The 23,812-nt window shown below is 40.5% G+C and overlaps 1 protein-coding gene across 1 annotated transcript in view; it reads left to right on the top strand.

Moving 5' to 3' along the window:
* The window catches only part of cnksr2a (connector enhancer of kinase suppressor of Ras 2a), a 410,446-nt gene extending 390,955 nt beyond the window's left edge, over positions 1-19,491 (top strand). The window contains 3 exon segments of the mRNA XM_048602521.1: positions 13,672-13,742; positions 17,307-17,407; positions 18,904-19,491. Of these exon segments, the coding sequence (XP_048458478.1) occupies positions 13,672-13,742; positions 17,307-17,407; positions 18,904-19,491 (760 nt within the window).
* The last annotated feature ends 4,321 nt before the right edge of the window (positions 19,492-23,812 follow it).

The following is a 23,812-nucleotide window of genomic DNA, read 5'->3' as shown; positions in this document are numbered from 1 at the left end:
AGGACTACCTTCAGATCCTGTGGAACTAACTCTCAGAAAAGCCAAGGGAACTAAAGCTCTGCTTGTGGTCCTTGTGTTGGATACTCTCCCTCCTTTCAACTTGATCTCCATATCTATCCACCCTGTGTCTTGGAGGGGTATGTGGCCTGAGCAGGCAGCAGATGCTGCTGGTGTTGCAGCTCTAGTGGCTGGAGCTATCGTTTGTTGTTGCCTTTGCCTCTGCTCCTCAGCAGAAATGGACAGTGGAACTGCCTACACAATGTTTTGCCCAATTGAACAGTAGCAGCAGGAAAGTGTGAAATGAGTGAAATGTTATGCAAGGGAAGTAGCTTTCAAGAAGTTGACAATCATCTATGAAGCAATAAATAAGAGAAATGATTTGAACAGCCATCTCTCATGGCCAGGAGAGACTGGAGCTTGTCAGTGAAACTGATCAAAATCTTCCCAGCCTGTTTCACTGAGGAAGCTCCTTCTGTTCTGTATTCAGCTTAGAGATATGGTTGGTTTCTGACAGGGTTTTATAGCCAAGAAATTCAGGATTCAAGACTTGAGCAAGTCATAACTGACTCTTAGCTACATAAAGTACTCTTAAATTCCTTTCCAGTAGATGTAAGGGCAGTTTCTTACTTGCCTTCAGTGCCACCCTGTGGAATGTGAGACGACACATCAGGATCCCAAGCTGATGTCAATTTTCAGGAGTTTCCAACCTCATTCACCTCCTGCCCTCATCCTCCCAACCAACAAAATCATCACCTTCCCCCACCACCCTATTCCCAGAAATCACTGGCAAACATCTGGGAAAATTCTGCCCATTATTTTTGAGTTAGCACTGATACTAATTTCTAAACCTTGGCTTATTTCTTCAAATAAGTAATTAGAGCACTTTAAAAACATCATAGAATCCCTACAGTGTGGAAGCAGGCCATTCAACCCAAAGAGTCCACACTGATCCTTCAAAGACCATCCCACCAGCCTATATTTCCGTATGGCTAACACACACCTCCCTGGACACTACAGGGTAACTTAGCATGGCCAATCCACCTAATTTGCACATCTTTGGACTGCGGGAGGAAACCGACTCAGACATAGGGAGAATTTGCAAACACCACACAGACAGTTACCCAAGGGTGGAATTGAACCTGGGTCCCTGGTGCTATGAGGTAGCAGTGCTAACCACTGAGCCACTGTGTTCATTTGAAGAGGCCATGTAGGCCCAATGGGCCAAATGGCCCCTTCTGCACTGTAATAATTCCATGATTGTGTGAAAAAAAACTTGGAAGAGAGCCAATAAGTGGCAGTCTAATGGAAGAGTGCAACAATGAATACATTTGTTTGGAGTGTGTGAAGTCTTTACGCTAATAATACAGTGTACATGATTTTGGAGACTGTGAAATTGTGCACTTCAAAAATACGTAGGTGATATAATGAATACACTGGGTGCGACAAGGCAAGTATTTCATTCTTGTCTGAAACCTTTATCAAACTAATTGCCTACTAGAGATTCAGTTTAAAAGAAAGGCAATTATTATAGTACCTAGTTAGGAATAATCATTTTGAGGACTGCAGTTAAATGTTTCATTGGAAATGAAGTAATGTTACGAGATCGTTTAATCTGTCTCAAGACTGTGAAACTGTTCTGGGAGCTGTATGTCTTTGAGTTATTTAGCTTTATTATTGGGGCTTTTATTATTATTTTGGAACAGAAAACTAGTTTTGCTACTTGGATAATTAATCCAACTGCATGTACATTTTTAAAGTATTTTTTCAGGTGTACGCAGGCAGATAAATGCAGTCTTTTCATTCTCCATTGGCTTTATTCAGTAATTGTAGGTGCAGAAGTAGCGGAAGATTTACTGATGCACAATTGATTTGATGTCTTAAATAAGCGAGTAAGTCTGGCTGTGCTGTGGTTCTAAATATGTGGTGCCTGGTCACTTACATTAGGTGTAAATTTATATCCTCCTGGTCTCAGGAAAATTTATATTTTCCTTCTCCATATCAATATTTTCTCTGTTGTTTTCTGTCTATTTGAAATTTCGCCTCATTCTGAGATGTAATTTTGCTGGCATAGCAGCAATTGAGTATATCACTGAAGTAGTCTTTCTTGCTGTGTGAACCTAGACATTAAGGATGCACTAAATATTTAAAGCCACATCCAATGCTGTTGAACTTCACTTACCAAACAAGTGACTCTCTATTTGACTTCTCGACTTGAGGCATTGAATAGTAATTGTCATGCCTCCTTTCACTTCTCTCTCAAGTGCTCTACCTTCCAAGTTCCTACCCAGTTATTCATTGCCCAACCCTCAGATTGTTCTGCTGTCTTGCAACCATCCTAGGCTTGACTTGCTCTTAGATAAGCTTAAAGCTTCCATTGTATCTCTCTCACACTCTCTGAAGGGCTCATCTGGGCTTTGTACAGCCTCATTATGAGCAGCAATGCGGTTGCTCCAACTCACTCAGATGGGAACTAATCTTGCCAAGTTTCATCCTGTTCACCTTATGGCTTGTCATTGCTGACTGCGTGGAATTTGCCGATTAATCAGTTCTCACCAGCCTTCAATGCTTCTACCTCCACAATATCCATTAACTAATGAACGTGAATGAATCCATTGAACTTGTTTTGGATGATTGCATTGACACCACGGCCTTCACAGAAATCCGGGTGAGGGGCTGTGACATTTTTTTCTATTCATGGAACCTGCAGGGAATGGCACCTGCAGAATGCTGACAAGGAAGGGGAGAGGAAGACCTGTTTGGTTGTGGCATCCTTCTGGCAATGGTGGAAATAGCAGAAGATGGTCCTTTGAATACAGAGACTAGTGAAGTGGAAAGTGAGGGTAAGGGGCACCCCATTGTTGTTCTGGGACGGAGGAGAAAGGATCAGACATGACTGAGGGTTGGGGCATATCCTTGGCTGATTGAAAGGAAAATACGAAGGAAGCACTCCTGTAGAAGGTGGCATCATCGGAATGCATGCAATAGAGACAGAGAAACTGGGGGAAATGGAGTCCTTACAGGAGGCAGAGCGTAAACAAGTGTAATCAAAGTAACTGTGGGAGTCAGTGGGTATGTAATCAATATTACGAGATAGCTTCCTGCCAAAAAATGGAAGCAGAGCAGCCAAGGAAGGGAATTGAAGAAGAGACTCAGAGATGGGCTGAGTGAGAATGGTGGAAATTTGAAACAAAATTGAGTCATTTTTCCAATTCTGTGCGAGAGCAGGAAGCAGCACCAGTGTACCAGGAAAAGAGTTGCGGGGAGGTTCCAAGAGGGACTGGAACAAGGAGTGTTGCAGATACCTCACAAAGAGACAGGTTCTGCTAGTACAGTGGATTTTGGGAAGAATCATAGAATCCATACAATGTGGAAGCAGGCCATTCAGCCCATCAAGTCCACACCAACCCTCCAAAGAGCATCCAACCCAGACTCACCCCCTATCCTGTCCCTGTAACCCTGCATTTCCCATGGATAATCCACCTGGTCTGCACATCCCTGGACACTATGGGCAATTTAGTATGGCCAATCCAACTGACCTGCATATTTTTGGATCATGGGAGGAAACCAGAGCACCCATAGGAAACCCACACAGACAAGGGGAGAATGTGCAAACTCCACACAGAGGCAGGAATTGAACCCGGATTACTGGGGCTGTGAGGAAGCAGTACTAGCCACTGTGCCGCCGTGCCAAAGGTAGAAGTCAGTTCCTCAGGGTTGGGGGGCTATGAAGTGGAAAGTTGAGGACTAAGGATTTGCAATGGAAATGAGATCAATATCAGTCCTGGAAACAACAGAATGCTGTTAAGTGGTAGGATTATTGTGCCAAGGCAGATAGGGGGAAGTGTCTCAGAGTTGGCCTTCAGCTCCTACATGGTATTTGTCAGTAATTTCTCTGGAAATCCTGTTCCCCGAGTGCCCACCGACTCATATTGACTTCCAGTCAAGTAATGTCTTGACCAGTGACCCAGCCTGGAATGTTTCTGCCCTGTGTGTTACTATTACATGTTGAATAATGCACACATCCACTTGGCCATGAGGGACTCTCTAGACTGGATTACGAATGAAGCATTGAGTCATATCACATAGTTCGTTTGGCATCTGGGCAGTAAGCTGGCATTCTTGTGACCTCAAGGAAAACATGTAAGAAGTAGCCAGACGGATCAAAAAGCAATAGGAAATGAGTCATTGGACAGCAAATGTTAAACCTTCGTCGGAAAAGTGTATGAAACAAAATTTTGTCAGAACACAGAAAAGACCAAGGTCAGTGAGAAAGGAAGAGGCTTGGAAGCAGAGTATATTTGAAGCTGCAAAACTATTGCTCATTTTGCAGCTCTTGTTTGGATTTCCTCTTGGTTCAGACTGTGGAAAAATGTGGTGTAAGAAACTGCTGGTCATCTTGTTTTGCATTTGCTGTGAAAGTGGTTTTATGAATAGACAATATATTGCACTGGCTCAGAGACCTTCAGACACGTACAAACAAAGCAATGACCATTTTCTTATTGTTGCCAAAATTTTGGCCTTGCAATATGAATGATGCAGCGCTAGACTTGCCAGACCTAAAGCTTCAGAATAGGCCACTGCTTGTACCGCTCTGTGTGGGATTGGGGTTAAGCCAACAATCGTAGAGTCAAGCAAAGTGGTTAAGAATCAGGAATAGGCTGACCAGACTGGGAATAAGGGAGACAGGGGTGCAAGGAAATGACAGTGGAGTGGATGAGTGAGTTAATGGGTGACTCAATTAACTTGGATTTTGTATCTCAACCAGGAAGTTTAATGATTTGTGAGAGTTCAGTGAGGGAAGATACAAGAACTGTGAATAAATATGAGAATGCTAAAATAACTTGAAATAATTTAGAATTCCAACAGTATACTTTGTGCTGGCATAACCTCTTGCATAATAGTGAATTTTTAGTTCATTGTCCGTGCAATGAATTGTTGCAATACAAAGAAAAAAAGAGACATCTGCCCATTTGGGCTCCACTTCTTTTGCAGCCAGGAGTGACAGCATAGTGCTTATTAGATATTAGGCACTAGAAAAGGTCATTTATTTTCCTTTGGGCCAGGTGACCACAAGAAATACAAGTAATATGGATTGTGAGGATATAAAGAACAGGAAAAAGCCACAAGACCATAAAACATATTTTCCATATCTGTGGATTGGCCTTCAGATGAAGGCCACAAGACATAGGAGAAGTCCCATTCGGCCCATCAAGTCTGATCCATCACTGAGTGAGGTCATGGCTGATCTGATAATTCTCAATTCTACTTTCCTGCTTTTACCCCTAGCTTCCGTTACTGATTAAAAATCCATCTGTTTCACTCTCGAATGCACTTTGTGACTCAGCCTGTCCAGCCTTGTACAGGAAAGAAGTGGCTGCATCTCCAGGCCGCTCATTGCTGTCATAGCACTCACTCACTCAGTGATAGCATCCTGGCCTTCCATTGCCTTGCCTTGCCTTCTTGTGCATTGCCTCCTCATCCAGAGAGACCAGACTCATATTACTATTGTCTTGCCTTGCCATTTCGTGCAGACACAAAGTTGGTTGACAGTAGTCTTCAGTCAAGTTGGGGAAGAGGGGGGTGGGGGTAGCCTTCGCTCAAGGGGTCCGAGCTCAGTAAGTCATGCACAGCCCCCAGTACAGTCCAGAGACTCGGACATTGATAGTCAGCCAATCGGAGAGAGCAGAGTAAGGATGGCCTCCTCATTATGGGTGAGGAGTCAAATATGGGATACACCAGGATCCTTTTTGACTTTTTTTGCCCAATTGTGGCCATCCTTCCTCGTGAAATGAGACAGAGGCAGATAATAAGGAAGATGAAAGTGGGTGGCACAGTTGTTGGTGCAGGTGGGCAGGTATCCTGAGCGAATGAGTAGAGGGCATGCAGGGTTCATGGTGTTGGGGGTGGGTGATGGCAAGTGAGAAAAAATGTTGCAGGCAATAGTGAGAGTAGTAAGTAGTAGCAGTAGCAGAAGTGGATTGAGTGTGAGGTATTAGCAAGAAGCTGGTGGGCACTTATGCTGATACAATGGAGAATATCGTTGACCTTCTTCCTACATAGCTGTGCATTCCTTCAGACTGCACTGACCCAGTGAGCAAACTCAGACCAGGCTGGCATGGCCTACTGTCATACCCTTCATTGCTAGTCCTAGGGGAAAAGGACATCTGTCCTCTGCACCATCATGTCCAGCAGGATCTCCAGGTCCCTACCCGCAAAGCAAGATGTCAGCTTCCTCTCTGCCATGTCCAAGGTAAGGTCTGAAACCATGCTGCGCAGCTATGGACTGACAGTGTTTGTCTGGTGCACAATGGACTTTTCAAGGTGAGGTGGGCACAAGTGGATATCCGGTGAGTGGCAAGTTGTTCCAGAAATAGAACATGGTAAGATGGGGCTAGAATTGGACATGAGGGATGGAGTAAATAGTTAATGAGGTGAAATAGCTAAGTTATGGCGAGTAATCCTGCTAGCCCTCGTCATGAGTAACCCTCCAAAAAAACTCCATCCAACTTGCTTTTTGCCAAAAAATAGTACGATTCAGTCCTAACATAACATGCGCTTCCTCAATTGCTTGCTGTACCTCCATATTAACTTTCTGTGATTTATACACAAGAATTCCCAGCTCCCTATGATTACCAACGTTCCCCAGTGATTCGCCCACCTAAAAAATTACTTGGCTATATTTCCGACTAATATGGTTTACTTCAGAATTTCCCACATTACATTCTATTGACCATGATCTTTCCCACCTCATTAACCTGGATATATCTTTTTGCAACCTCTTTGATCTTTTTTACAGCTTATTTCAAAAGTTGAGGGCAAATAGAGCATCTGCTTGACAGATAATTTTAGTGAGGTGATTAACAGAAAGGAAGTACAGTGCTTACATTCATCACTGTTTGAAGAGTGCCTGAGTTGCTGCTTGGCAGTGTAGATTTTATAATGACTACATTGGGTATTTTCCCAGGAGTAAAGTATAATTCTAGTCAAGTGAAAACAGTCAGCTAGCCTGTAGAACAATCTGTTAAATATCAAACTACCTAACATTCAACAAATAGCAACTGCATCTAATTTGCAAGAATTTTCTGTTGATAAATGCCCGTACATTTATATAATCTAAGATACCTCTTATGTGTAAAATAATAGGTGGGAGACAGTTATAAAGCTGTATTATAGTAATTAAGTTAAAATGCCATTTGAAAAACCAATAGTGGATTACACCATCAAGCCCTATTTGTAAGTATTGTGAATCAACCTGTTTAGACATTTTGTGAGATACAAAAAAAACACACACTATCACTATGCCACGACAGTCCAAAGCCCTGTTTATTTATTTGGTGATTCAGGTGATATTCTTAATATGAAGAACTAAAAATTTGTTACAAAAGACCCCTGCATTTATAATTATCACCAATGCTGAAGGAAATTCAGGAGCAACCACATAGTTATTGTCCTGATTTAATAGAATCATGTATGGTCCGAAATTCCCTTAATAAAGCTCTCCATCTATCACCCCCCACCCTTAGGCCTACACTTTTGCCCTAGCCTTTCTTCCTGATATTTCCTTCCATTCCTGGTGTCAGTTTTAGTCTGATTATGCTGTTGTTTAACACCATGGAGTGTTTTCAGAACTTAAAGACACTATATGAATGTATATTGTTGTTGATACTGATCGGTTCTTCAATCAGACATAAAATGGAGTCATCTTAACCCGTAAAATTGGCGACCATGGGTCAGATGGGATGTCAAAATTTTTTTTTTAAAACACAAATCCTGTCCCACCTGGCCTCAACAAATCCACTTGGAAAATTAATGAACACAATAGGAGAGAGCGAGGTGACTAACCCATTCACAAGAGGTGAGTTATTTGTTTATTTACATTAATCAGTCTGCATGCCCAATTTTATCACTCTTCCAACTTCTGCAATGGTCAGATGAATTTTCCAGTCCAGTAAGATGCATGAAAGAGTTGAGAAGATTTCCTGTACTGTAATGCCTAACAAGAATGCTTCCTCCCAGACTCCCTCGCAAAGCAGTTTTCCACTCCAGGCAATAAGACACATCCCCACCTCCATCCCACAAACACACACATACACACACGCATAGCTAACGTCCTTTGGGGAAAGAAAGTTACCATCCTAATCTGATCTGGTCCAGATATGACTCCAAAGCCAAGGTAATGTGATTAGCTTCTAACTATCCTCTGAAATGGCCTGGCAAGCCAATTGTTCAAAGTTTCATTTAGAGATCTTTCAGAAAGAGATGGGCAATAAATTCTGACCTCCACAGTGACACCCAGATCACACAGATGAATAAAATAGTCAGTTTGGCTTTTGCATGAGGATCATTCTTTTTTAAGAAGTCATGAAATTTGTGGGTGTTTGTAAAACTGGAGCCTGCTCCCCCTTCTAGTCAGGTAACAGCTAATACTTGAATACTAGACTAAGACATTGTGAATAGCTATTTCAGGCAAAATCTTTTGGAGCTGCCAAGTCTGTGAAATTGTGACCATCATAAGTCATCACCTTCCAGATAAAAGGATAAGAGAGAAAATAAATGTCTCATAAGTTGATTTGCATATCTAAAATTTGACATGAAAGATAGTTGTGATCATGTGTCAGGTGCACAATTATCATTTCTTCCTTGTTTTCAGTAATCTTGCTTTGATTGAAGTATCTGTTTGAGTGATATTTTGAGTTTTGGTGCTTGTACTGACAAGAAATTACCCGCAGAGATCAGAGGTATATCTCAGTGTTCATCAGGAATCTCTGTAATCTGCCAAAGAAACATCTTGGCTGGACAACATTGATGTCTTTCATCAGTGGGGTAGAATTGTGGGTGTAGAACTGGGGATGTTTGAAGCATCAGTTGAATGCAAGGTGGAATTCTGTCTTTGTCCATATATTGTGACACACTGTATCACAATGGGAATCTTAATAGGCACTTAAAACCAGCATTCCAGAAAAATGGAATATCAGACCAATCGCTCTCATTGTCTGTTTAATTTGGCAATAATGAAGTACTACTAAACATTTTTGCTTTCCTAGCTGGGAAGCTTTGGAAAATCACCACAGATTAGTCAGGATTCCATGGGAGAGAGAAACAGAGTTAATGTTTCTGGTCAATAAATTTTCATCAGAATCCTACATCCAACTCTAGTCATGTTTAAATTGGTTTTGTAGTAAAACAAGCTCATCTACAGATGGATTGATTATATGTAAGAGATAGAATACAACTTTAGCCACAGAACTAGTCATTTCTACAAATAAAAAGAAATAAAACTGCTTTTTTTTTGCAGTCTTTCTTCTGAATCAGTTGGTTAGTATTCATTTAGGGCAGGGAGTTTATGCTGGTATTAGCATTGGGATTTCATATTAGCTGGCATGTGAATGTATTATTAAGTCCTAATAAGCATTACCACATCAATTAAACTGAACTAGGTCACCTGAGGATTGCCTCAGTCTCTCACTGCAACGTTAGAGTAAGATCAGCAAACACCCAGAGAAATGAGGTATATATCTCTTCGCATCATTTCTCCAGGATTTTGTTATAGGTTTCATGCAAACCCGAGAGAACGTTTCCTATGAGTCATGCTCTGTGAGATCGATGAGGATAATTGAGTAAGATTTTGAAGGAGGCCGGCATATACTGCAGTTCCTTCTCTATGCACTAAACCCGTAGAGTGGCAAATGAATTTGGGGAATGAAGTTTTTTTTTCTAAATGAGTGCTCTTTCCTCTCTTTAAAAATCACCTGTCAGGTTTAGGGATTTTATTTCTCAATGTAGTCAAAAGCCTGAATCTTAAGTGCTGTAGTCCCTTGACAAACCGTTTATGTTTGATTTGCAATTGCAGTTCATTATATGAATTAAAGGAAATACTGCTTATAAAAAAATGCCCTTGTCCATTGAAGCCAGGTAATTATCCTTATTTCATGAATGAGTTAGTTTCATAACAGAACCCCTATGTATTTCTCTATCTGAACACATCTGAACACACTGCGATATTGAGTGGTCCTGTGCACCTACAGCTTCAAAGTAGGGATGATCAGGGATGGAGAGTTCTCATCAAGAATCCTGGCAATTCTCAAATCCCCACAGGCTATGGCATTTTAAATCCTAACTTGGCAACTTTGTTTTTAAAGAAATGAGATGCTAACCTGGATGCCAGTCTAAATGACAAGCACAGCTCTCTTGGATGGGGAGTACTCCAGAGGGCGATATAGGCACAGAAGCAGATAGGGAGCCTTTTGCTACATCTATGGAAACACAGAGGGAAAACCTAATTCCCAACCCGGAAAAGGCAAGTCACTCCCCCTTCCCTAGAAGCACCAGTCACAGGTGAGGCATTCATTTTGGTGTTGGAGGTATGCAGTGAATCTTTCAGATCCTGATTGGAGGCAGCAACAGTGGTCCGCTGGCAGAACAAGGTAAATTTTGGGAATCAAAGGCAAAGAACTCCTGTTTCTCTTGATCTACAAGTGTCGGCAAAGCGATGAGCTTTCCCACAAAACTGTCCTTTGCCTAGCTGCAGCTGCCACGTTTGCCAAAGCCAGGGAAGCCCAGATGGCCAGTGTAAAAGCAAAAAAGAAAGGTTAACTCTAAGGAAGGCAGTCTCAGTATTTCAAAGGCTAACCCACTCTGCCCACTCTGCCCCCATTGCCTTTACTCAATTTGGAAGTGCAGTGGAGCTGGGTTTGAGATTTTTAATTTTTTCACATCTAACCTAATTCTGGCCTCCTGTGTTGAGTAAAATTGCCCTATTAAACTTTCCAACAATTAACATTGCCACCATCAATCATCTATTTTAAAATAATTGTTGGGTTAGTATGGTATGACAGCTCTGTAATAATGAATGACATGTCCAGCAGTAAACTGCAGCTTGTTGTAACGTTAGTATTGCTTTTCTCCTTTCCATACATTCATCTACCTCATCAGGTGAAATATAGACATCAGTAGTAGCGCGTGACAAACACTGAGGCAACATGGTCTTCTCTGACAATATTCTGGTCGCAACATTAAACAATAGAGATGTCACCATTTCTTTCTGCCATTGGGTGACTGAATAACTGAGCCCATTGAGCATATTTCCAAGCGAATCACTCATTATTTCCTCGAGTCATCAAGCAAGTCTCTCGAAATAAAATAGTGTCTTGAAACGAGACCTTCACTTTCATATCAATTTCACTTTATTGTCGTCTCAGAAATTTCAGTGGAGCATCGGAATTAGGAGCAGGAGTAGGCAACTCAGCACTTCCAATCCGCTCTGCCATTTAGTATGATTATGGCTGATCTTATCCTGGTCTCAGTTCCACTTTGCTGCCTGTTCCGCATTGCCCTTTATCCCGCTTTTCATCAGAAACTATCTATTTCTTTCTTGGATCTTTCGATTGATCCTGCCTCACAGATTCTCGACCCTCTAAGAAAAGTAGTTTCTCCTCATCGCAGTTTTGAATCTAGTTCTTCTCAATCTTTATCTGTGCCCTCTTGTTCAAGACTGTCCCACAAGGGGGAGCATCTGTTCAACGTCCACCTGATCAATCCCCTTTGGCATTTTATGTACCTCAGTCGGATTCCCCCTCATACTTCTGAACTCCAGCGAGTTCAAGCTCAAGCTGTTCAACTGCTCCTCGTACGACAGCCCATTCATCCCTAGAATCCCTGGTGAATTTCCTCTGAACTGCTCCAGTGCCACCACATCTTTCTTCAAGTAAGGAGACCGAAACTGGACACAATATTCCAGGTGTGGTCTCACCGATGCCTTATATAATTGTAACAACACTTCTTTATTTTTATAATCCAATCCTCTTGCAATAAATGCCAGGATTCCATTTGCCCTTCTTATTATATGATGCACCTGCAAACCCACTGTCTGCAATCCATGTTCAAAGACACCCAGATCCCTCTGCACTGACACATCTTGAACTGCTTCCTATTTTAATAATAATTTCCCCTTTTATGTTTCCAACCAAAATGGATAATCTTGCATTTACCCACATTAAACTCCATCTGCCAGATTCTGGCCCATTCTCCTCGCCTATCAATATCAATCTGTAAACTCTTTATCTCCTCATCACTACCTCATACTGTTTTAGTATCATCTGCTAACTTTGCTATGTTATACTCTGTCCCTGCTTGCAGATCATTTATATAAATTGTAAATAGTTGAGGTGTGAGAACTGAATCCTGCGGCTCCCCACTAGTTACAGTTCGCCATCTAGAGAAGGATGCGTTTATCCCAGCCCTCTGCTTCCTATCAGCCAGCCGATCCTCTACCGAAGCTGATACTCTACCCTTACCTCCTGTGATCTAACTTTCTGAATTGGTCTTTTATGTGGCATCTTGTCAAATGCTTCTGGAAGCCTAGATATACTGCATCCATTGGATCCCCATTATCTACCTTGCTGGTTACATCTTCAAAGAACTGTAGCAAGTTTGCCAAGCATGATTTGCCCTTAATGAAACCGTGCTGACACTGGTGAAGTACATAGTAAGTGCATTGCTCAGTTGTTAAAAATATTACACGTAAGTAACAACAATAGAGAAAAATGTTACTTGTTCATAGAAACTTTAATTAAAATATATATTAAATCTATTCTGTTGTAATGAGAGTAATCAGTCAGCGATTGTAAGTACATATGATAAGTACATATCCTCATCCACACATCAGCTCCAGTTAAAGATTGCAATAGAGAAGAGCAAAGATGAGTTCAGGAATCAGTTTAGTCCTGCATCTGAACAATTTCACACTCATTGCTGCTAAGATAGCTAGGGACCCTAGAACCTGCCATGTGAAATAAATTTGATGATTCCAAACCACCTCAAATATTGGGCTTTATCAAAATTAGTTGAATGGTGACCAACTTTGTAATATCAATGCAGCGAAGAATGTGAAACCTGAATGTTGCAGCTTGGACAAAGTGTCTGTTCCATTTTCAGTGATAGGCCTGTAGGTATAAAATGGCCAATGTCTGACTTGTCTAGATAATTAAACTATATGCACGTAGACCAAGCAGTTGGCTGGTAAAAGCATCTAAAGCTGTGAACTTGATGGGAGCAGTTTTTTTTAAAGAAATGAAAGATCACTCACTTCAACTGGCAGTGCAGCTCCTTTTTTCATCTTGCAAGTCAAAACCTCGACTCCAAAGTGCAGAGCAGCCAAAACACCATTTGTTTCATCATTGTTCTCAAAGGATGTCTTGTAATGTAGTGGGTAACATCCCTGCGTCTGAGCCAGGAGTCTGGGTTCAATTCCCACTTTTGGGCTTGATGGTCTAGGAAGCTTCATTCGCAATGTGATCAAATGGATTGAATATCAACCTGCAAATCCTTCTAATGCATGCCAGTGGCAAGTGGTAAAATGTGGTGAAACTAAATCTGGATCCTCCAGCATCATTATCCACCTGTATCATGCATGTAATAGTGTAAGTTGCTTCAGTCAGTCAGATTCTTTTGCAGAGGACTAAATGGCTAACGCGGATCAGAATGATGCCTACAGCACTGGGTTGAATCTCCTATCTGATTGGGATGGATTCTGCCTTCTTGCCTTACCCATGGTGAAAGCCTTGGTGTTGTGGGCCAGAGATGCCTTCAGGCAGAGTACTCAAGATGAAGAAATATTCTGAGATTTTCAAAGGAACAAGTAATCACGAGACTTTTACCTTTTCACATTGACAGGTGGCTGAGCAGGCTGGGCTTAGCAACAGTGGGATATGCAGAAAAAGAGCAGCGACTCAAACAAGATCAAGGTACTGATGTCACCATGCAAAGTAACTTTATACTAAATTGCAATGAACCTTCCAACATCAATTAATATTACCACTACAATGTCATGCATGAAATCTAACGTTCACCTATCACTCCTGTGCTAATGCAGCATCTCAGTTTTAAAATTCTCATCCTTGTTTACAAATTCCTCCATAGCCTCACTATTCTCTATCTTTGCAACCTTCTACAGCCCCAGTCCCTCTGAGATCTCAGGACTCCTGTATTGCTGGTACCTTGCTTATCCCCAATTTTAAGTGCTCTGCCTTTGTTGGTTATGCCTTCAGCGGTTAAGGTCCTAAGGAATTCCTTCCCTGCATCTCTCTCCCTCTTTTTCCTCCTTTGGGACCCTTCTTCAAACCAACTTCATTGAATCTAAGCTGTTGGTCATCTATCCTAATATCTCTTCATGTGTCTCAATGCAAAATTTTTTTTGATAACACAAGTATGAAGCACCTTGGGATGCTTTGCTAAATTAAAGGTGCTACATATATGCAGATTATTGGTCCAAGAATACTGGGAGAATCGGATTGCTCATTTGTTTTGCACTCTGTTCAGTCTTAATTTTTAACTTCTGAAAATAAAATTGGGCAGGTTAATAAAAGGGTTTCAGATTTCCCTTTTTGGTTTTCTTTGTCAGATGGTTTAGGTTAAACTTAGCCTTTTATGTCTTTACTCAAGCATTATGGCATTACATTCCAGTGTGAGTTGAATGTCTAATCTTTTGCATTAAAAAAGGTGAATTCTAACTTTGAATAATGAAAATTTGACGGGAGAGGAAGGTAACTATGAGAATGATGCAGCACATGACTTCTGAGAAATGTTAAAATAACTGAAAACTAAGGTTTGCCTCAAAAGCTTGTTCTGAAACAAACGCTAATATTTCCAAAATGAGTGTATACATTTTTAGAAAAAGTTCATGAAAACTGCATAGAGCACTAGACTTCTGAAGAACAATTGATTTTCTGCATTTGTGTAAATGTAAACTTTAATACATATAAAATAAGTTACAATATATTCAAAGCTTCAATTATGTTGAAATCTGGTGCCATAATTTAGTTTACTCAAATCAGCAATGACAGATAGGAGTCAATTTAGCCATTTAGATGCTGCATCCGCATATTCTAATGTCTTTATGAGAAAATTTGGATTTTTTTTGCATGCCACTATTGTTCTTTGGGTTGGCATAAAGATATTCTGTACAAAAATACTGTTGGAAGATGACCAGGGAAAATGGTGATGGAAGAAGAATCATTTTTTGATCTCTATTTGCCTAAAGATATTGACACTGACATAACATTCGAACCCGATGAGAATTTCAAAGTCGTATAACTTTGACATATGTAATTCACCTTCTATATGGTTCTCTTTTGTCAGTCTTGTTAATCTGAAGTTACGGGCGTGATTTTAACAGGGGCAGGTTTGATAATCAGGGTAGTCATAGTGTGAAACCTTGTTTTCACCGAATGCCAATCCAAAGGTCAGCCTCATTGACAGGTTTGGCTTCCTGTGGGTCAAGCATTGCTCAAGAGTTGGTTACCCATCTCTGTTCAGCCCAGAAATAAATGGGTCAGGGTGAACGTTGACGTTTTGAAATTTTTCACGCTCCATCTATACCCTGCCCCATTTTTGGGGGCTGAAAATTCCCCTCTAAGTCTTCAAACACTAGGACAAGCAGAATGCTTTTGGAATTCTTCAACAGCATGTGGAGTGTGATAAAGACTGAAGATAAAGATAAATATCAAAATTGCTGTCCGTGCCTTCAGTTTTGAGGCCATTTTATGGGTTTTGGGAGGAGCAGAAACATGGATTCAAAAGGGTGTCGTGGGAGTCATGGGCATAAATTTTGGAGGCCAAAACAAATTTAAGAGGTTTGGACTAAAAAGGGAGGTTGGAATTGTGATGGTCGTCAGTGGCTCAGAGAATTCCTAAAAATCTTATGTGTTACATCTAAGCAAAATGGTGAAGTAAGTAAATTCATGACTTAATTGGACTTGCATTGGACATGAGTACGTTGAGGAGTACCAGACTCAATACGCTGATATCACTACATCGAGCCACACAGTTTCAGCTGCCACATACAGCACATGGTAAAGCCTATCTGCAGCTGAGTTAATGCCAGCAGTGGTACGATGAGATCCTTAAGTGACCACTTAAGGGCTTCAATTGGTGGCAGGTCAGGAAGGTTGACCATGGACCTTCCCCGCTCAGGACATAATTTTGCTGAAGGTGGGAAAAAGTGGTGGTGTTGAGGTCTGCCACCACCCCACCTAAACAAATGACCTTCCAAACACCCACTCACTCTCAAAGCTATCACCGTCAGCAGCAGAGGATTCTGCCCCAGGAAGCTTATAGCAATATTTGTGGAAAGTCAAACCCAGTTTACATTTCAGATAAGCGATCTTTATGCAGAACTGATAAAAGTCCAGATATGTCGTAGATATGAAAAAGGTGCAAGGGGTTTAGGTGAGAAAGAGACCAAAAGGGAAGATCTGTGACAGGGAGCAAGCCAGGAAAGATTAAAAGACAAAGCGTGGTGCAGGGACAAAGTGAGTGGTAAGGAGTAAAAAAAAAAGTGTGTCTGTAATATGTGAATGAGCATCTGCCATTGAAAAGCAAGTAAAAACAAAACTAATAAGGAAAAGGCCATTTTACTCTTCTGTGAACACAAGCAAGAACATTTAAGCCTATAAATGACACCAGTCAGTTTGACTGAAAGCATCATGAATAACCTAATCTGACTCAATGACCTATTCAGTTATCCAAGAAATATTAAGACAGATTAAAACTACGTCTACTGGATAGCTATACAACTAAAACCTGCTCCCCACTGATTCCCCACTCCTCCAAACTCCTGATCCTCTGACTCCTCTCCTCCCTCAAACCCTATGATTACCATTCGCTATCCACCCTCCAACCATCCCTGCCCCCTGGCTTCCCCCTAAACCCTCTGACCCTTCCTGACGATATGAACCTCCTCAACCCCCTCCTCCCTGACTCGACCACATAATCCAGTACCCCACTAACTTTCCACCCTATCTTCTCTCCCACCATATCCAACTGACACCCTGCCTACTCGGCCATGCTGCCCACGTACTGCAGTCATTCATTAAAATTTTTCAAAGCTTTTGAATGAAGGCGCATCAGAATCCAGCAGCATAAAAGGGTTGTGGTGACTGATCTGCCTCCCCACCCATCAATTCGGCAAGATTAGAAGATGCCATGGACAAGTTAGACTGAAGAGTTTGTTTCCATGCTGTATGACTCTGATGGAAGATTTCTGTGCATTTCTGAAGAGACAGCATTCAGATGTGCTGGCCAGGATCATGAGGCTCCGTCATTTGGTGTGGAGTAGTCATCTGACAGCAATTGCTACTCTTTGGAACATTCAGCCCATTGGTTTCATACTAGATTGAACAACTTTCTTTTGAAATGTATGTGTAAAACATTTGAGCTGTGGTATCATAAACAATACAAGAAACCATATTAGATGTGTGGTAAATTCTAAATGTCACTGTGTTTTACTCACTAATATTTTATCGTGATAGATTATTGGAGTGAAAGTGATCAAGAGGATGCAGATACCCCATCAACCCCCAAGCAAGAGAGTCCACCACCTCCTTATGATACCTACCCCCGAGCACCTTCAGTGAGTTTACATTTGCATCTTTGTTATGTCTGGAACATCAGTTGCTTCAGCAAACTCTTGGTTGGTACTATCAGTCAGTTACAAATCTCCATTACTCACAGCAGAGATATCAAAGAAACTGGATGATGTCACAAAGAATAGAAAATACTTGGAAACCATGTTAATTTCCTATTTAATTGCATGCTCACATTCGGCAGAACCACAAAAAGTAATTTTGGCTTTCATTAGTGGACATCAGTGACTTAATGTTAATGTCACTGGACTGTAATCCAGAGCCCATGCGAATATTCGGGGGCACGTGTTCAAATCTCACCAAGGCAGATGGTGATATTTGAATTCAATAAAAATCTGGAATGAATAAAATCAACTATGTAATTGTTGTTGATTGTCTTTAAAAAATTGATTTATTAATCTCCTTTAAGGAATCCTGCCTAACATACTTGGCCTAAGCTTCATATGACCCCAGACCACACAGAAATGTGGTTGACTCTTAACTGCTCTCTGCACTGGCCTAGAGATCCAATCAGTTGAAGAGCAATTAGGGATGTGCAATTGCTCTTCAACTGGTCTTGCCAGCAACTTCCACATCCTGTATTAGAAGAAATATACACAGTTAGCAAGTGGATTCAAGTGGGCTGTCCACATTTTGGCAATTCAAGTTAATCAAGCTGTTATGAATAAATGCAGCAAACATTTTAGGAATATTGTGGTCAAAATGCTTATTTCAAAATCACTTACAAAAATTAGTAAATCCATGGGTATTGTATATCATATTGTTCATTAAGCCAAAAGATCCTAAAGAGAAATTGTCCCTCCCTTACAACAACTAAATTTGTAAATTTTCACTCTGAACAGCTTGACACTGAGAAAAACCAATAAGGTTATAATCATTGATTCAGTAATTGGTGTACTCAAACTTAAGGGATAACTTTAGTGATGTAATAATAATCTTCAACAGCAATAAAGATTCATTTTTTTAAGACATGGAAATGCTTTCATTTATATTTAATCCTACCCAGGCATGGGATGTTGCTGGCTAGGTCCGCATTTATTACCCATCCTGATTACTCTTGAAGTCATGAACATTAGCTCATTCTGAAAATTTTTTCCTTCTATTTTTAGGAAAATTTTATCTATATTTTTATGCTTTGACCTAAAAATTGGACCCAGTGTATATAAATTGTATTTCACATATTTCATATTTATTTCTTTATGTTCAAATTCTGATTTATGCTTTGCAATTGTCCATTTTCCAGAAGGGATCAACTATGTCATCTTCTTTTTATCTGAAAAGATGTTCCAAGATCAAATATTACAAGTGGTGATGAATCAAAGAATAGCACGGTCAAAAAATTGCTAGGTTATTAACATTAATCTGAAAAATGAAAGCTGTTATCGAGAATTGAGCAATGTGTCCTTATCCTGAACATTTTAATCGTGTGCAAAGCACCATCAATGTTTATATTTCATATTGACCATTATATCATTATTTTAAGGTGAACTGTGCTAGTCCATACCTTGAACCTAAGCATAACAGACTGTCATCTACGGAAACCTCTCATTCTCATTCATCCCATGAAGAATTCCGACCAGAACCTGCAGGAGGTACTGAGTCACCCGTTCGTAAACCAGGGGCTTGGGAACGGCGTTCATGGCAAGATCTAATAGAAACTCCACTGACCAGCTCAGGGCTGCACTATCTCCAGACTCTTCCTCTTGAGGATTCTGTGTTTTGTGAAGCAGGCTTACCAACACCAGAACATCGGAGGCAGTCAACTTTGCCAGCTCAAAGGTGCCAGATCCAGGATCACTATGGACCCTTCCCATTAGCAGAGGGTGAACGATGGCCTGGAATAAGTGGTGGTGGGGGTAAACCACGCAGTTTCACTCTACCTCGAGATGGTGGTTTCAGTCATTCCTGTCAAAACTCCACAATCTGCGTCCCTGGAGTTCAGGCTGAATTGGCTCAGAAACAAGAAATTGCGGAAGAAAAGCAAGAAGAAAATGGTAAGGAGCATGTACATTCCTTAACAGTTCAAATTAAAAAAGAAACACCATCCTATGATTCTCAACTGTTCGTCTAATTTTCAACTAGTGTAGGATTTTAAATTATGGAACTTTCAGCTAAATTATAGTCTTTAAAGTAAGAAAGATTAAATAGGATGCTAAATCAGCAAAGAATCTGATAGATTAAATTCAGAATTGAAATTTCATCGGATTGAGTGACAAAATCACATGAAGTAGATCACTTCCTCTACTCACACTGGTATATTTTAAGAAAAAAAATTGGGAGTCCCTTCTAGCAATTTTACAATTTAGCTACACATAATCTTTACAAAGCATTCTTTTATAAAATCAATAGATTATGATGGCTAATATGATGTATTACAGAAAATAATAGGCACATAAATTTAATTATTTCTTCAAAAACATTGAGGATAAATCAGAATAATTCAAAGGCTATAGTCATAGTCCACTTGTCGTCGCCATGTGGTGAGGCTTGAGGTAAAAAGGTATTGTCCACTCATTTGTTGATACGATTTCACTGTTTTGTATATGACTGCAATAAGTTGAGCACTTTAGAAAAGCTGGCAAGCATGGAGGGCTCTTGAAAGTATAGTGCTATGAAGGCATATGTTCACTGTAGCCGCAAAATTATTATGACTCTACTTCTTAAGTGATAAGGCTCTGAAATTGTTGTAATGAGCTATAACAAATACCTTCAGGAGTGAAGTTGATTCAATGATTTGTAAGCATCAAGTGTAAAAGTATTTACTTTGTCTTGGTTTTAGCCATTCTTTATAGACTCATACAGCACAGAAACAGGCCCTTCGGCTCACCATGCCCGATCAACAAACACCAAATGACATTAATCTCATTTACCTGCATTTGGTCCATAGCCTACCATGCCCTGGCATTTTAAGAACTCATTCAAATGCTTCTTAAATGTTGTGAGAATATCTGTCTCTGCCACTCTCTGAGGCAACACATCCCATATTTCTACCACACTCTGAGCGAAATAATTCTTTCTCGTATCTCCACTAAATCACTTCCTCCTCAACCTAAGCTTATGCCCTCTGGTCTTACACACGTTTGTGACGGGGAAAAGATTCTAACAATCTACTCTGTATATACCTCTCATAATTTTATATACCTCAATCACAATCCACCCTGAGCCTCTGCTCCAAGGAAAACAAAGCTAGCCTATCCAGTCTCTTCTCAGAACTGGGACTTTTCATTGCATGTAACATCCTGGCCGATCTCCTTTGCACCTTCTCCAGTAAAATCACATCCTTCAGATAGAGTGTTGACCAGAATCACACACAGCTTAGCCAATGTTTGATAAAGTTGTAACAAGACTTCCTTCCTCCTATATTCCATGCCTAGGTAATGAAGGCAAACATTCCATATGCATTCTTCACCACTCTGTCTACCTGTGCTGACACTTTCAGGGATTTATGGACTCGTGCACCAGGGTCTGTTTGTTCCTCAGTATTCCCTACGGACCAACCGTTCATTGTGTATGTCTTTCCCTTATTTCAAAATGCATCACCTTGCACTTATTGGGATTAAACTCCATCTGCCCAATTTACCAACTGATCCATTGGACTGAGCCTATCCTCCTCAGTATCAATACCACCACCAAGTTTAGTATCATCTGCCATCTTACTAATTAAACCTTCTATATTTACATCCAAGTCATTAATGTAAATAAGCAAGGGTTCCAGCACTGATCCCTGTGGTCCATCACTGGTCACTGGCTTCCAATTACACAAACACCCCTACACTATTACCCTTTGCCTACTCTTTGCAAGCCAATTTTGGATCCAATTTGCCAACTTGCCTTGGATCCCATGGGAATCGAGATCAGCCTTCCAGGTGGAACCTTGTCAAAAGCCTTACTGAAGTCCATATAAACCACATCAACTGCACTACCTTCATCAACATATTTAGTCACCTTTTCAAAAAACTTAAATTAGTCAGACAGGATCTCACTCTTATAAGTCCTTGCTGATTCTCCCTGATCAATCCCAACCTTTACAAACACAGATTAATCCTATCCTTCAGAATTTTATCCAAAGTTACCCAATCACTAAACATCAGACTAACTGTACAAAAAAAAACCTGAAAGAACTATGGATGCTGGAAATCAGAAACAAAACCAAAAACAGAAATTGCTGGCAAAACTCACAAAATTCCAAAGCAATGCAACAGTTTAAAAAAGCAGTAATTACTGCTCCTCAAATTCGAGGAAATCAGCTGTAACACTGAAAATACCTCAAAAAAGGAGCAGGTGTTACAGCCACAACTTTTTCCTGTCCTCCATTTTGGATTACCCAGAAGTCAAACAGTTAGGGCAGGCAGGAACAAAGCAGAGAATGACGTAGGATTGGTGTATCAAACTGCATTTATTTCAATGCAAGAGGCCTAACAGGTAAGGCAGATGAATTCTTGGCATGGTTGGGAACACGGGACTGGGACATATAGCAATTATGGAGACATGGCTCAGGAGTGGACAGGACTGGCAGCCTAATGCTCCAGGGTATAAAAGCTATAGGAAGGATAGAAAGGGGGGCGCAAGAGACAAGGGAGTGTGGTGTTTTTGATTACAAATAACATTATGGCTGTACTTCGGGAGGATATTCCTGAGAATACGTCCAGGGAACTTATTTGGCTAGAACTGAGAATTAAGAAAGGAATTGTACTATAGAACGCCCCCAAACAGTCAGTGGGAAATTGAGAAACAAATTTGTAAGGAGGTTTCAGTTATCTGTAAGAATAATAGGGTGGTTCTAGTAGGGGATTTTAACTTTCCAAACATAGACTGGGACTGCCATTGTGTTAAGGGCTTGGATGGAGATGAATTTGTTAAGTGCGTACAAAAATATTTTCTTATGCAGTATGTGGATGTACCTACTAGAGAAGGTGCAAAACATGACCTACTCTTAGGAAATAAAGGAGGGCAGTTGACTGAGGTGTCAGTTGGAGAGCATTTTGGGACCAGTGACCATAATTCTATTAGTTTTAAAACAGTGATGGAAAAGGATAGACCGGATGTAAAAGTTAAAGTTCTAGTTTGGAGGAAAGCCAATTTTGACAGTATTAAACAAGAACTTTCAAAAGTTGATTGGGGGTGGATGTTTGCAAGTAAAGGAATGACTGGAAAATGGGAAGCCTTCAAAAATGAGATAACGAGAGTCCAAAGACAGTATGTTCCTGATAGGGTGAAAGGCAAGGCTGGTAGAGGTAAGGAATTGTGGACGACGAGAGAAATTAAGGTTTTGGTTAAGAATAAGAAGGAAACATATGTCAGGTATAGACAGCAGAGATCAAATGAATCCCTATAAAGGCAGTAGAAATATACTTCAGAGGGAAATCAGGAGAGCAAAAAGGGGACATGAGATAGCTTTGACAAATGGAGTTAAGGAGAATCCAAAGGGATTCTACAAACACATTAAGAACAAATGGGTAACTAGGGAGAGAATGGGGTCCTTAAAGATCAGCAAAGCCACCTAAGAGTAGAACTGGGGGAGATACTAAATGAATATTTTGCATCAGTGTTTACAGTGGAGAAGGATTTGGAACATAGAGAACGTGGGGAAATAAATATCTGGATCAACTATTACATGGAGACTGCTTTTGAGGGGCTGAAATTCATGCCCAGTGGAATAAAGAAAGAAAATACACAATGAATTACAGTAATTCTATGAGTGCTACAGGGGAACTGGGCTTAGATGAGCTGCATACAAGGGAGGTTGATTTGATGTGTCTTAAAGTTTCGTACCAAATTCTTCCATTTCCCGCTGTTTTCTCTGAGCTACTATTGTTTTAGTTTTTCAAACTAATATTGTAAGCTTTTATTTCTGATAAAAAAAAGGTTATCAGACATTTGACTCTGATACAGTCTCACCAATCATTGCAGCCGTGAGAAATCGTCAACAGCTACACGTCTAATCGATCAGTGATTTAGTAATTATAGTGAAATAAATGCATATAGGCCTTTCTTATGTAGGAAATGATGGTGTGATAGACTTTGTGTCACAGTATTTATTCTAATTATCGTGCTCATTCAATAACGAACTTAAGAAATTCATAGCCTAACATTGGTGTGAATTGTATATCAAAACACAAAATAGCACAAAAAATATTCAATTCCTCATTGTAACATTTACGTACAGGATAATACCTTGACTCAAAAATGTTGATCCATTATCTGTGAAGAACTAGGGTTGACTTTTACATGAGATATATGAAAATTCCAGATTTTTTTACCAAAAAAATCCACCACTCGCCATATTTGGAACTACTTGACACTGCCAGGCTAGCCTGATATTGACCAGCATCCTGGTGCCAAAGCCATTTCTAAAAGGCCAACGTGCACCCAGACAAGTGCTGCAGCACTCA

This window comes from Rhincodon typus, chromosome 11 (assembly GCF_021869965.1).
Source record: "Rhincodon typus isolate 14 chromosome 11, sRhiTyp1.1, whole genome shotgun sequence".
In the NCBI taxonomy this organism is placed as follows: Eukaryota; Metazoa; Chordata; class Chondrichthyes; order Orectolobiformes; family Rhincodontidae; genus Rhincodon; species Rhincodon typus.
This window is presented reverse-complemented; position numbering and strand designations above follow the sequence as displayed.